Source organism: Acartia tonsa, chromosome 7, assembly GCF_053477335.1.
Source record: "Acartia tonsa isolate MP-2025a chromosome 7, ASM5347733v1, whole genome shotgun sequence".
Classification (NCBI taxonomy): domain Eukaryota; kingdom Metazoa; phylum Arthropoda; class Copepoda; order Calanoida; family Acartiidae; genus Acartia; species Acartia tonsa.
Genome location: NC_137266.1, coordinates 19,979,573 through 19,992,990, shown reverse-complemented (window position 1 = coordinate 19,992,990; position 13,418 = coordinate 19,979,573). Strand labels below are relative to the sequence as shown.

At 31.6% G+C, this 13,418-nt stretch overlaps 1 protein-coding gene across 1 annotated transcript in view; it reads left to right on the top strand.

Moving 5' to 3' along the window:
- Positions 1-332: 332 nt before the first annotated feature.
- The window catches only part of LOC145325029 (mitogen-activated protein kinase kinase kinase 5-like), a 30,682-nt gene continuing 17,596 nt past the window's right edge, over positions 333-13,418 (top strand). Inside the window, exons 1-12 of the mRNA XM_080167822.1 lie at positions 333-414; positions 833-942; positions 1,316-1,404; positions 1,828-1,923; positions 2,346-2,460; positions 2,716-2,847; positions 3,106-3,211; positions 3,814-3,875; positions 4,048-4,151; positions 5,062-5,150; positions 5,850-5,877; positions 6,412-6,468. Coding sequence (XP_080023948.1) covers positions 354-414; positions 833-942; positions 1,316-1,404; positions 1,828-1,923; positions 2,346-2,460; positions 2,716-2,847; positions 3,106-3,211; positions 3,814-3,875; positions 4,048-4,151; positions 5,062-5,150; positions 5,850-5,877; positions 6,412-6,468 — 1,049 coding nt within the window. The 5' untranslated portion in view covers positions 333-353. The remainder of the gene's footprint in view (positions 415-832; positions 943-1,315; positions 1,405-1,827; positions 1,924-2,345; positions 2,461-2,715; positions 2,848-3,105; positions 3,212-3,813; positions 3,876-4,047; positions 4,152-5,061; positions 5,151-5,849; positions 5,878-6,411; positions 6,469-13,418) is intronic.

Sequence of the window (13,418 nt, the reverse complement as noted above, 5' to 3'; positions counted from 1 at the left end):
TACTTAAATTAATATCTTATGTACTACAGTATTTGGTTGTGTGTCCGTATATTAAATAAAATCTCGGTAAATACTAGCTAATGAATTTTTAATTATCAAAATATCTTTATCGTTTGCTTGGAAAAAATAGTCTTTGAAAATAATAAGTTATAGACATTATAATATGAAAATACTGAAAATAAGCATTTATAGTTTTAGAATAATACAAACATCCTACATACCAATCACAACTCACCAAATTATATTTTTTATAAGTTCTTTACATTACCTTTTACCATTTAACATTTCTTGTGAACAAAAATCATGATAAGCTCATTAATTAAGTATTGGGCTTCAGGTTTTTCGACCTTGTCATGGAGTTGACCGCTGACGGAGACGGTATGTTCACTGATCTGGATAATGATGCAGATTCAGGTAAACATTGGCATTTTATTATTTTATGATGGTTGTTGCTGAGTTATTTATTTATATTCTGTCTTTGTTATACGTAACAGATAGCTCTTATCGTTAATTTGGGCATGTTAGAATCTTCCTATCAATTTCAAACTTTCCATGGTGATTCAAGTAACAGTTAAGTACGATCTAGAAATAGTAGCAACTCTATAATCGTTACCAAAAGTCCGTACGTCGATTTAAAACTTTCTGATTTTAACTTTTTTTTGACAACATTTATTTATGATAGGTATAATTCTATTTATCTGAGTTTTGGAATAATGATACGTAACATAGGACAGCAAGCTGCAACGTTCGTTTGTACTACCGTTTGATTTTAGTGTTTTGCCTTGTGGATTTTGTCATATTAACCTGAAAGTAATGAAGAACTCTTTTACAGGTCAGATAGAAGTAGAGTATGATATTGATGACAAGAATAACAAGACTATATTGGGCAAGGGTACCTATGGTGTTGTTTATGCAGCCAGAGATAAATATACTCAAATAAAGGTTAGTCTACCTTTTACTTATCATATTAGTGTTTTAAGTATACTGTTTTCCCTCAAAAAGCTTATGGATCACTGAACTCTCCCCCTTAGTTTCAAAATAATTGAAAAATAAGGGTTGGGAGTCTTTTTCTCATACCTAACCTATGGTAACCTAACCTTTCTGGGCTACCCAGTTTCCCAATTTGACCCAACCTAAACTGACCTAGTTTACAAAAAAAAAATATCCATTAGGGTTCTCTGTTCGACAAGACACTTTGGTGGTTATTGCTTAAAGTTATTTGGACTGAAATAGGTCTTCAAGTTTCTTCTACAAAACTAACTGACAAGCAACGAAAATAATCAAATAAGGAAGATTTTGCAGTTTTTATTTGTAGGTGGCAGTAAAAGAGGTGCCAGAAAAGAATCTAGGCGATGTTCAGCCCTTGCACGAAGAAATCAAGCTTCATTCACAGCTAAGACACAGGTCAGCAGTTATTTTTTTCCAGAGACGCAGCTACATTCTAATTAAGGTATATTCGTCTGTAAAAATCAAAAATAGATAGCTCGTAGAAAAACTAGGGATTTTTTTGACCAACTCACTACCTTATATATTACACTCGTGTTTTGTAATTAAAAATAATCAAAAGATGAAAATAGAATAAATAAAAACGACATGTTTTTTGTGTACAGTAATTACACGTTTTTTGTCTGAAGCCAAATATCTCTGAAATTGCTATTCATGATTTGCTGCTCTTTGTAGGGAAGCTTTTAAAATGACTTAGTGTTGTTTTATGCAATTTTTATTACCCATCTCGCCGTCACTTAGAGGCTATGGCCAAATCAACTAATATTTATATAAATCATTATAATATGAAATTGATATGACTATAATAATATTTTTTTTTAGAAATATTGTGCAGTATCTTGGTTCCTTGTCCGAAGATGGATATTTCAAGATTATTATGGAGCAAGTCCCTGGTGGATCTCTGTCTGCCCTTCTTAGGTATAAATTCTTCCGCATAGTTTATGTGATCTGCATGCAGCAAAACCTTCAACATGTCCAATCATATTAAAAATTTTATTCTATGTTACCTCTAATATATTTAGCCTTTTTTAAAACTATTCCTTAAATCAAATTCATTTGCTATAATTATAGAATTGAAATGGTATTTACTTTCTTAAGAAATTGATCTTCAGGAGTGGATTACCCTTTTCACACTAAAATCTCCCCTCACCCTCCAAGCCAAATAAAATATATAATTCAAAATTATCTTTAGATGCAAGAACCCAACCTTCAAATTACAATGTAATATTTGAAGCATCTATATAACTTTACGTTACATTACAACCCTGCAGAAAATCCTTTTTTTCCTTGAGGAAAATCTGTATGTAAATCATTTTTGATAAATATATCTACCTATTTAGATCTAAATGGGGACCTCTGAAAGAAAATGAAGGAACCATTGCCTACTACACAAAGCAAATATTGGAGGGTCTCAAGTACTTACATGATCAGAAAATTGTACATAGAGATATCAAGGTAACAACATTTATATCTTCTACATTAACTAGCGACACTTGGGGTGGGTTGAGGAAGTAGACTCCATCCCATTTTCAATTTTAGTTTGAAATACAAAAAGTAAAAAAAAATTAAGGAGGGCCATTTTCTTAGTTTCTCTGCTTTAAAATTAAAAATTCCAAGGCCCAGGTTCAAAATACCAGTTTTCAGTTAGACATAACAAAACCTAAATATTTTTTTTTCCCGAAATCTTATATCACTTTATTAATCTTTCAGGGAGATAACGTGTTGGTGAATACGTACAGCGGTGTTGTCAAGATATCAGATTTTGGTACCAGCAAAAGACTGGCGGGTATCTGTCCTATGACGGAAACATTCACTGGAACCCTTCAATATATGGCCCCAGAGGTAGGATTAATATTTAGCTAAACTTGACAATTAATAATGAAATGTAAATCAAACTTAAAATAAGGGGGGGGGGGGGGAGAGGATACCAGTCTAAAAATGTCACTAGTACCCAAAGTTTTATAACCTCGTTATCTCTTATTTCAGTTGTCTAAAGAATTTTGGGACTTTTATTGAATTTGGATTGGCAGCTCTAGATGCATAGAACAGATTTTATTTAATGAAATTCTTTGTAAAACTTAAAGTATTGTAAAATTTCAGGTAATTGACAAAGGACAGCGGGGCTACGGGGCCCCTGCCGATATCTGGTCTCTGGGCTGTACTGTCGTGGAAATGGCAACTGGAAACCCTCCTTTCATTGAATTAGGTAAGAACATCATATTCAAGATATATTGACATTAATCCTCCTATTATATAAAGTATCCATAGACGCAGTGTTTCGCCCTTTTAGGGCTCATCAGTATGGCTCAATTCATCAGAGTTAATTTTGTACGTGGCAGGGCTTGAACCGGAACCCTTAGATTACCAGGCCATTGAAGGTTGTGGAAGGGTATCTCATTCTCCACCCTCCCAAGAGAAATCACCCTTGGAAAAAAATTAACCCCCCCCCCATTTTTTTTTTACTTTTTAAAACATAAATTGAAAATTATGGATAGGTTGCCTTCCCTCCCTTACCTTAAGTACCCCTATAGGCTTCTAGGGGCGTAGCCTCTTGTATTATATAAAAGTAACGAGCAAAACGAAATTTTAAATATTTTTGGGGAGTGTACCTCCATCCAACCTCCCAAGAGAAATCTACCGTTCTTTTAAAATTGAAAGAGGATGCTCGACTTTTCCCCTTTCGTCGTTATTTAAGGTTAGGTAAATGTTAATGATTGCCCCGCAGGGGATAGAAAAGCTACTGTGTAAATATCACGAAATCTGTTACTTCATTTTCTTTACATGATCCTAAAATCCTTTTATTTTCAGGAACCCCAGAAGCAGCTATGTTTAAAGTTGGATTCTACAAAATGCCTCCAGAAATACCTCAGGTGAACTATTTTGGGAAAGGTTCAGTTAGTTTTGGTCAGGTTTCAGGCTGTTTTATACCTAGGCTTATAATCTCCATAGGTTTATCTAAAAATGTGCCCTTTAAGATTAGGCGTTTCTGTATTTTAACAGCTGTGATGACCTCAAATCATTTTAAAGTTGTTATCTTTACAGGAACTATCCGAGACAGCTAAAACATTCATAATGAGATGCTTTGAAGCAGATCCGGAAAAGAGGCCAAAAGCTTCCGAATTGCTAGAGGATCCTTTCATTGCTGAGTAAGTTATTTTTATCAGCAGCAAAGCATTGCTACAATAACAAATGTCTGACAGTTATATGCCCGTTAATAATTTCTTGTGTTGTGATTTAATGGTCTGATAAAAAAAAAAATTATGTCCAGATTTCTTTAAACTTATAAATCATTAATATTCCTTTGCAATGCTTCGCCACTTACGGATTTTACCCTCTTTCTGAAAATTATAATATTTGATTTTTTAAGGATCTCTTAAAAATTTTTATTTTATTCCATGGCAACAAGGCACACTTATTAAAGTAAACATTACATAAAAAAATCATTAATTATTTTTTTATAATAAATAAAACTAATGCATATATCATGGTGCTGATGTAACATATTTTGAGATAAACACATGTGTAATTTTTAATCATTTCTAATCATAGACAAAGAAAAGTATTTTTGAAAAATGTAATAGGTCAGAAAAACTCTAGTTGAAATACCTATAGAAAATTGAATACAAAAAGAAGACAAATTTAACATTTTGCTACTTTTTTAAGTGGCAATGTTTCTGTATAAGTCCGTCCGTCAGTATACATACACACACAATTTTGCTGAAATGAATGCAATGGATCATTGGATATACTTTTTCACTGGACTGTAGATTATTCTGGTACTCAATAAATACTTTCATTCGTTGGTTTCAGTATTGGTTGGTTAAAGCTACTTCTCAATTAATATTTTTAACCCACTGAAGGGGTAATTTTGTTTATCATCGCTTACCCTACGTTGTGTCTTATCTCTTAACATCCCTGATATTTTTACTTCATTACAGATTGCTGCTCTTACAGCAATGTTTTTAGACAAAATTATATTTGTTACATTACCTTTTCCTATATAAAGATTGTCCCTGTTCCTATTAGTAAGATTAGTATATGATTTAACTAATTTAGTATGGGTAAGAGAAATAAGAAGATGAGTAAGTTGAATATGTCTGGAGCCAGTCCTCTTCCAGAACTATCCAGAAGTATCTCAGTTCCAGGTACAAACTTTTTTCAGTATAGCTTCGAAACCGATTAACATCCGCTGGCTTAGAACCGGTTCTCAGTTATACTCAAAAATTTATGAAAAGCATCGTAAAACATCCAGTTTTCTACGAATATAAAATTGTACCATTTTTATAGCCTGTGTCTTTGGCATCTCGGGGCTTAAAAACTGGTCTTAATCTTATAATTTTACATTTTTAAATCCGCGAAAAGCTGTTTTAGAATACGACGCGATAAATAACTATTTTCATTGTGATAAATATTAGGGACAAGGACAGGGATTCTAACTAACAATTATAAGTGAAAATTTCCCCACAACCAACTTCCTTTTTTCCCCTCCCTTCTTACCCACATCCCGTTTGTTATAGGACATACGAAGTCAACATAACGCCACACAAAGATCCAAATTTTCAGCAATCTCAAATGGAATTATTTTGCTGGCCCCTGATCGATATATTTTCAATGTAATACTTTTAAGAAAGTAACTAAACATTCCTTTCTGTTTACCACCAAAGTTTTATTTTAAAAATCTTTAAATATCAAGCTGATTCTTATATCATTATATCAAACCATTTCATTTTATTTTTAGCACTAAAAGCCCAAAAGCAATCTTTTACAATATCACAGCTAAAATCTGTTAATTTTTCTTAACTAAAAATATTTTTATACCTATTAATGTTATTTTTTGTTTTCAGCTGAGAGGTTTTCTAGAACAATTTCAAGGTAATTCATTTATTTTAATTTACTTAACTTGCGTTTACGCCTTTAGTGGCCTCTAGGGGCACTTGGGAGAATGAAGAAGGGGGGAGGGAGGTACATCAACCCTCTAATTTTAGTTTAAAAAAAGAACACGTAAAATTTTTTTTTCTTTACCTAGTGGGTATTTTTAAGGACAATTTCCCTTGGGAAATTACAAAACTTATCTAGACTTTTAGGAGGCTTTACTGTTATGAAGAATCATATAGGTTCAGCGGTAAGCGACATTCTTCTCTACACAAAGACATCTTTGTGACTTTGCTATATAATGGACATTTCACTTATGTCAGAAATAGAAGTATATATTAACAGGTCAACAAGAAGCTTTATGCTGATTTTTTGGCCCAAACTTAAAACTATAAATGTGTTGATTCATGCAAGACTACATGAAAGTGCTTATTGATTAAATAGTTTTGCTGTTAATATTCCTTATTTCTTAATTTAACACTTAGGAAAAGTTTAAAATACTAAAAGATTATTACCTATTGATTTATTTTTCAGGATTGCAGCTAGTTCAGAGACAAATGACAGCGGTCACGTTGAGTCCATAGAATCAAGGTAAGGTCATCTTATGGCGATTTCCCTCAAAGTGCATTGTCGAGCACCCCCCCCCCCCCCTTCTCTATAAAGTCTGAAATAAATTGAAAGCTAGGCGGAGGGGTTTGTTTTTTATTACTTCAGGTTGGGTTAGAATATGTTGGGTTAGAGCACTACAAGGGTTATGCATTTATTGCAAACTATAGGGTGGGAAGGGGGTAAGTGCTCGATAGGCACATTGTGGGAACGTACTGTTATTGTAAGTTTTCCTTTATCATATGAATAATGTACATACACACAGGTCAAGTGAAATAATGTGTGAAGGATTTCCAGAATTAGCATATTTGAAAATCTCTATTACTAAATATCAACTATAATTATCCGTCATTTGATGAATTCAAACTAAACATATTATGTTCATATTATTATTACTTTACTATAATTTAGAATATCATAGTTTGTGTAGAAACATTATTTTTATTTTTATTCATATTTGTATGTTTAAATGTATTTGAGTTGGTTGCAGGGGCGTCCAAGCTTTTTATTTTGGGGGGGGGTTAAATGGCGCGGCAATTTTTTTACCCCCCCCCAAAAAAAAATTTTACCCCGGGGGGTAAAATTTGCTTGGGGGGGGTAATTACTCCCCCTGAAATCTGTTGGCAGGGGTAAAATTTGTTTACCCCCCCTATAATTTACCCCCGGGGTAAAATTTTTTTTTGGGGGGGGGGGGTAATTTAAATTTTATCAAAAATTTAGTATTAAAAATGCGCGCAAAAAGTTTTTTTGTTAGAGATGTTTGGGGGGGTAAATACCCCCTCCTAAATGGTTGGGGGTGCCTACGGCACCCCCAGGGTAGGGGTAAATTTTAAATGGGGGGGTAAAATGAAAAAATTTTTGGGGGTGCGTACGGCACCCCCAAATTCGTTTGGGGGGGGGGGTAATCGCCCCATTACCCCCCCCCCCCTTGGACGTCTATGGTTGGTTGTACTAAAATTTATAATTGTATGTATATATGCATATCATTATGGTTTATATGTGTTAAAGTATAAAATCTTATTTTTGTTGTGATTAAACAACCCAGAACGAAAAGACATTTGGACAAATTGATATGAAAACAAGGATGACAACATCCATAAGTAGCGAAGCACAAAAAATCGTGGATGGAAATACGTAAAAGTAGATTTAAAGTGTATTTATCCCAAAAAAGTTTGAAAATTGGACCAAAAACACCAAATATATGGGGAAATATGTAAAACATATAAAAATAGCCAAAAACCTGATAAAAGGCAGTCTGACCGCCATGGTTGTTTTCTTTAAACGACGGGAAATTTAATTTTGATATCTATAACTGAAAAAATTTTGAAAATCGGACCATAAACACTGAAGATATGGAGAAAAATGTGATAAATACAAAAATAGCCTAAAACCTGCAAAAAAGCAGTCTGGCCGTCATGGATGTTTTCTTTAAACGACGGGAAATTTAATTCTCATATCTATAACTGAAAAATTTTTGAAAATTGGACCATAAACACTGAAGATATGGTGGAAATGTGAAAAATACAAAAATAGCCTAAAACCTGCAAAATGGCAGTGTGGCCGTCATGGTTGATTTCTGTAAACGACAGGAAATTTAATTTTGATATCAATAACTGAAAAATTTTTGAAAATCGGACTATAAACACTGAAGATATGGAGAAAATGTGAAACATACAAAAATAGCCTAAAACCTGCTAGAAAGGGGTCCGACCGCCCTTGATGTTTTATAGTTAATTGTGCTCCTTATTAATGGGAATGTTGTCAAAAAATTTCAGCTGTCTATCTTTAATAGGAGCCGAGAAAATCACGTTTCCCCTATTCTGTCTCACACGGACGGACGGACACACGGACGGACGGACATTTCTAATTATAGAGTAGCTTCGCTACTAATAAGGCCCAAGTTAATTTGAATGTGTCAAAATCATTGACATGTCCTAAATGTTATCAGATAAAATTGCCCGCCAAGTTTAAATATGACGTCAAAATTAAAAACACCATGGATACAGGGATGGAATAAAGTCGACTAAATCTATCTTTACATCTATTCTTATGTGTTAAATCTAGCCTTTGGTAGCTGGTATGTAATTAGGAAGACAAAGTATTAGATTAGTTTTATTTGATGTTCCTTTGCTTCCTCGATTAAAAATAGTATCATAAAATGGTGTCAATGCATTTTAGTAAATCTTATGATCTTTACATGGCTTCTCTCTCACTCTAAACAGATAACCTCAAGTAATAAATTAAATTAAATTATCATGGACAAAATGGACACTTCATTTCTGTTATTGATAATATTTATCTTTTATATTTTAATCCATAGAATAGGTTTTCTGATTTATTTAAGACCTTATCACAATATGATATTAATTAGTTAAATATTAACACCATATAAGGGATACATAGAAGATTGTGTATTTTTTAGAAACGTAAAAACCAGCTTCACAATAAGTTCATCGGTGCTTTACCACAAGTTGCCGGTTGATTATTAATACCCCCTCCCCCCTAATTTTAAAATCAATTGAGAATAAGGATGGAGGGTAGTTTTTTGTTTGTTTACTATGGAAGGTTAGGTAATTCGTTGGCAAAACAACTTTTGGGACTTTTGACTTTTTGATTGGTTGGTTTATTAAAATGAGCGTCCAAACGTTGCAATCACTAATTGTAATATACAAGAGGGATAATTTTGTGCATCATCGTTGTGGATGTACAACTTATCGCCCATTGCCTTATCCTTATCCTTTAAATTCCTGATCATACTACAAGATGGATAGCCTGATATCTAGTTGCCGAATGTGTACGCAGTTTCCTGAGTGTTTCCTCATCCTCGCTCAATATTTACTACTAGCTACAAATCTTCAAACTTCCCTTAAAAAAATCAAAATTTGAATGTGTAAACGATTTATACAATATACATTATAAATTTGAATTTTTTAAATTTTGATTTTTTTTTTTTGAAGTTTGAAGCTTTTTTAGCTAGTAGTAAATATTGAGCTAGGATGAGGAAACACTCAGGAAACTGCGTACACATTCGGCAACTAGATATCAGGCTATCACAAGATGACATCATTAATATTTTACTCAACTTACACACACAGTGATAAAGGAAAGGTAAAAAAGAGGAATGTATTTGCAATTAAACAGGAGCAATTCTTTTCTGCGCAGTTTAAATGCAATTAAAGGCTTGTATTTTTGTTTAGTGTTATAAATTAATATAAACTACTTTCTTTTCCCCAATGGTTTTGAGGTTTTAAGGTCTCGTCTATTGAATAAATTTATAGAATGGATGTATAAAGAGCTTACTATTTGATTTCCAATTGCAAAGACCTAAAGCGTTGCAGACGAAAAACAATTTCATTAAACTTTGCGATCTAATTTCAGCTGTTTAATGCTTTCTTCTGCTTTCTGAAAAAGAAAGGGACAATTTTTGTGTAAAATTGTCATTTCTGTCTAAACTTCAGTGAAGTATTTAAAACTGCCATTATCAAATTTTCACAACTAGGCTCCTGACTATACAATTAAATTCATAATCATCTTTTCCGATTTACACTACTGCATTTTTAAACCTAGTTATTTGTGATTAATATAACATTTTTCCTAATGATGTGAATACTTTGTTGCAAATCAAAATTATTAAGTTTTTAGTGACATCTAGCGACAAATGTAGAACTAATATATTGCAGATGTTCCCAAATTTATTTTTTGCCTGAATTTACGTTGTTTTCAATTATTTTTCCATAAAGGGTTGAGCTCTCTCTCAGGTGGTGGCAAATTAACTATGTCCTTATTTTCAGTAATTGGGTAATTGTCAGTTTTTTGAGATCAGTAGATATTTTTCCAAATATTTTTCAACAATTGAACAGTATGTAGACAATGCAAAATTAATTTAACTAGGATTTATGCAAATATTAGTGCAGCTCATACATAGACGTCCAAAAAAAGGGGTAAAGGGGTGTTCACCCCTTTAGACTTTGAAATATCTTATTTTACACCCCACAAGTTTTTTTTAAATACGTTTGATTATTCCCCTTAAACGTATGGAACCCCTCATTCAAAGTAAAAAGCTTGGGCGTCCTTGTGTTCACATTAGTTTCCAATTTGCTTTTTGTTTTTTTTGCCAGCACCCGGTTGTATTTACATTTTTGAAAGATTCAGCTGATTTGAAAGACCCAACCCACAGACGGTACAAGGCCTTTGAGAACAGGGTTACAAATACTATTTATCACTCTATATATATTACTTTAATGTCTATTGGATGCTGAATATAATTTTAAAAGAGAACGTCAACTCTTAAGAAAAAAAGTGATACACCATCAAATTTCTCGAAAGAAAAGGATGTCAATATTTGTAGTGAATTATTATAGCTTAAAACCATCCCAGAACCAGTATGTATATTTCTTGAAGAGTAGAGCCCAATCGGTTCAGTGGTTACTGAGATCTTAAGCTTCAGACAGACATCGTTCTACTTTGTATTATAGATATGAAATCATAGAAAATGAGTTAGCTATCTATCTAACAAAAATACAAATTAACCATTTAAAGGCGTTTTTGTAATAAATAATGGACTGTATCAGTTTTCATTTGACCCTCTTTCTATCCCTGAGAGGTATACCAATACGGAAATTAATTTTATCGTGTTGATACCCAAATATACTTAACTGCCTTGGGTTAACTTATGAAACTGCTAATTTATACGTTAAGCAAAAATATTCATGACATAAACTTATCCCCTTAGATCCCTGCTTTTTTTTTTAAATGTAAAAATTGAAACCTAAGCATTAAAGTAGAACAAAATGTGTAAAATGTGGATGTTTTTGTTGAGTTATTTCACGGTTAATTTGTCACTTACAGTTAACAAATTCTTCAAATTTACCTGTGCATATTAGACAAGGATGATACTGTTTGTTAAATCGAACGTAATCTTGCAAAGTTTAAAATAAACACAGCTACTGAAATACTGAAAAGAAATACATATATGAAATGAAATACTTTGTGAGTCATTGCTTTATCGCCCTCTGTAGCAAAGATATTTTACTCACTATATTCAAATCTGCACCAAATTAAAATAGAGGAATGAAGTCTTTTTTGTTGAGACCCTTTTCTTTGTTTTCTGTGTCATTTTAGAACAATAATTAACTGTAATTAGATAATTAGAAAGGAGGATAAAAAGTAGGTAAATTAAGAATAATGTATCTGTGTGTTTCTTTTATATTCTACTTCCAATGTAATATTATACATTTTCAGTGATCTAAAGGCACATATCATTTTGGAAAAGTATATACTTTCCGGAAGCCAATCTTTATGAGGAAGGTATTTTTAGAAAGGGGAAAATGTGTAGAAAACACCCATGTAAATTAGAAAATCCGCAGAAATCATTTTTAAAAGTTATTGGCAAACATTTGCAATGTTAATTTGCAAAATTAATTTTATGCCCTAAATGACATATTCTGAAATAAATCTTTTATGAAAGTTTATTATCTTTGAGTTTAGGACATGCTTAAGACGTAAAAAATATTTTCAGTGTTACTTTTTTCGCCCTACATGTGAAAAAAGGCATTTCTCACATTTTATTATAGAAAATTGCATATAAACAAAATAATTATTTTTTTCTACAGTCAACACAAAAATTGGCATAAAATCTTTCATTTTAAATGTAAAAGTCAGATAAAGAATCCTTTTTAGAGCAAATATAGTGCAAAAAGTAACAAAGACGTCTTAGTTAAGTATGAATATCTAATGAAATAGATACTTTTAAATTTTGATATACATATCAGATAAAAATATATAAAAAAAGAGATCAAAAACTATAAAACAAGGTATATATTTTTTTCACTCTGTCACTGAATAAAGAGCACTTTTAGGTTTGATTTTAACCAATGCAGCACTTAAACACTCATTTTGCAAGGTAAATAAACAAAATAAATGCAATTATACAATTAAGTCAGTTTAATAATACAGTAAGCCTTTTTGTAGCAATTTTTTTTTGTTGAAATTATTCTTTATTTCCATAATAAATTGTATTAAAATCTAATGATTTGAAAATTCGTAATTAAGAACTTCATTTTTACACTGTTTTGACATATAAATTACAAAGAAAAAGATTAAATCCTTTAAGTTTGAATAATACTTTATATATTTACATAATAAAAACATTAGAATTGTTAAAGATTAAAAAAAAAAAGATAAAAATAAGTAATTTTTAAAATCATTTTGTGTCGTCTTCATAAACTATTTCCCCTTTTATATTTTAGTCTGGTAGAATTCATAATTATAAATAACCTTTATTGAGCATATATATGTTTTATTGAAATTAATTATAAGAATGTAAAACATTTTTTGATTGATTTAATATTAACAATTCACCTAACATTTTGTTATTTTACTTTTTTTTGAAACCCTTTTATTCTTATTAATAATTCTATTTAACACAAAAAGCTCATAGGGAGTTGATAACCTTTATTTCTTGCTTTGTATTCTAATCAGGTATTTTATTTGACTAAATTTTTAAAAACTATACAGCATGCATGTTTGTGTCAATAATGAAGACAATACGGGTTTTTATGTACAAAAAGTTGTTTTAAAGCAAGAAAAAAAATATAATCTTTCTAGTGACTAATATACAATTTCGTAGTTTTAAATATGTCTGTATTTTGGTTTCTAAAAAAAGTACTATACCAACAAACATGCATGCCTGAAAATAAGTTTCAATATTCGTATTAAACAGGAAAAAGAAACTAAGTCGTCGTTATAATTATTGTTTGTTATTTTTGGTGTAAGGTTTTTTTTAATGAAACTTTTTTGGATCTCATGAATTCGATTTCTGCGGATTTTCTGGTTGCCAGAAATGAAATCTACGCATCTTTTTTAGCTAGATGACATTTGTCTGGTTAAGATTGGATAAAAAATTCTTTGGTTGGTTAAATTTAATAAGTGTGAAG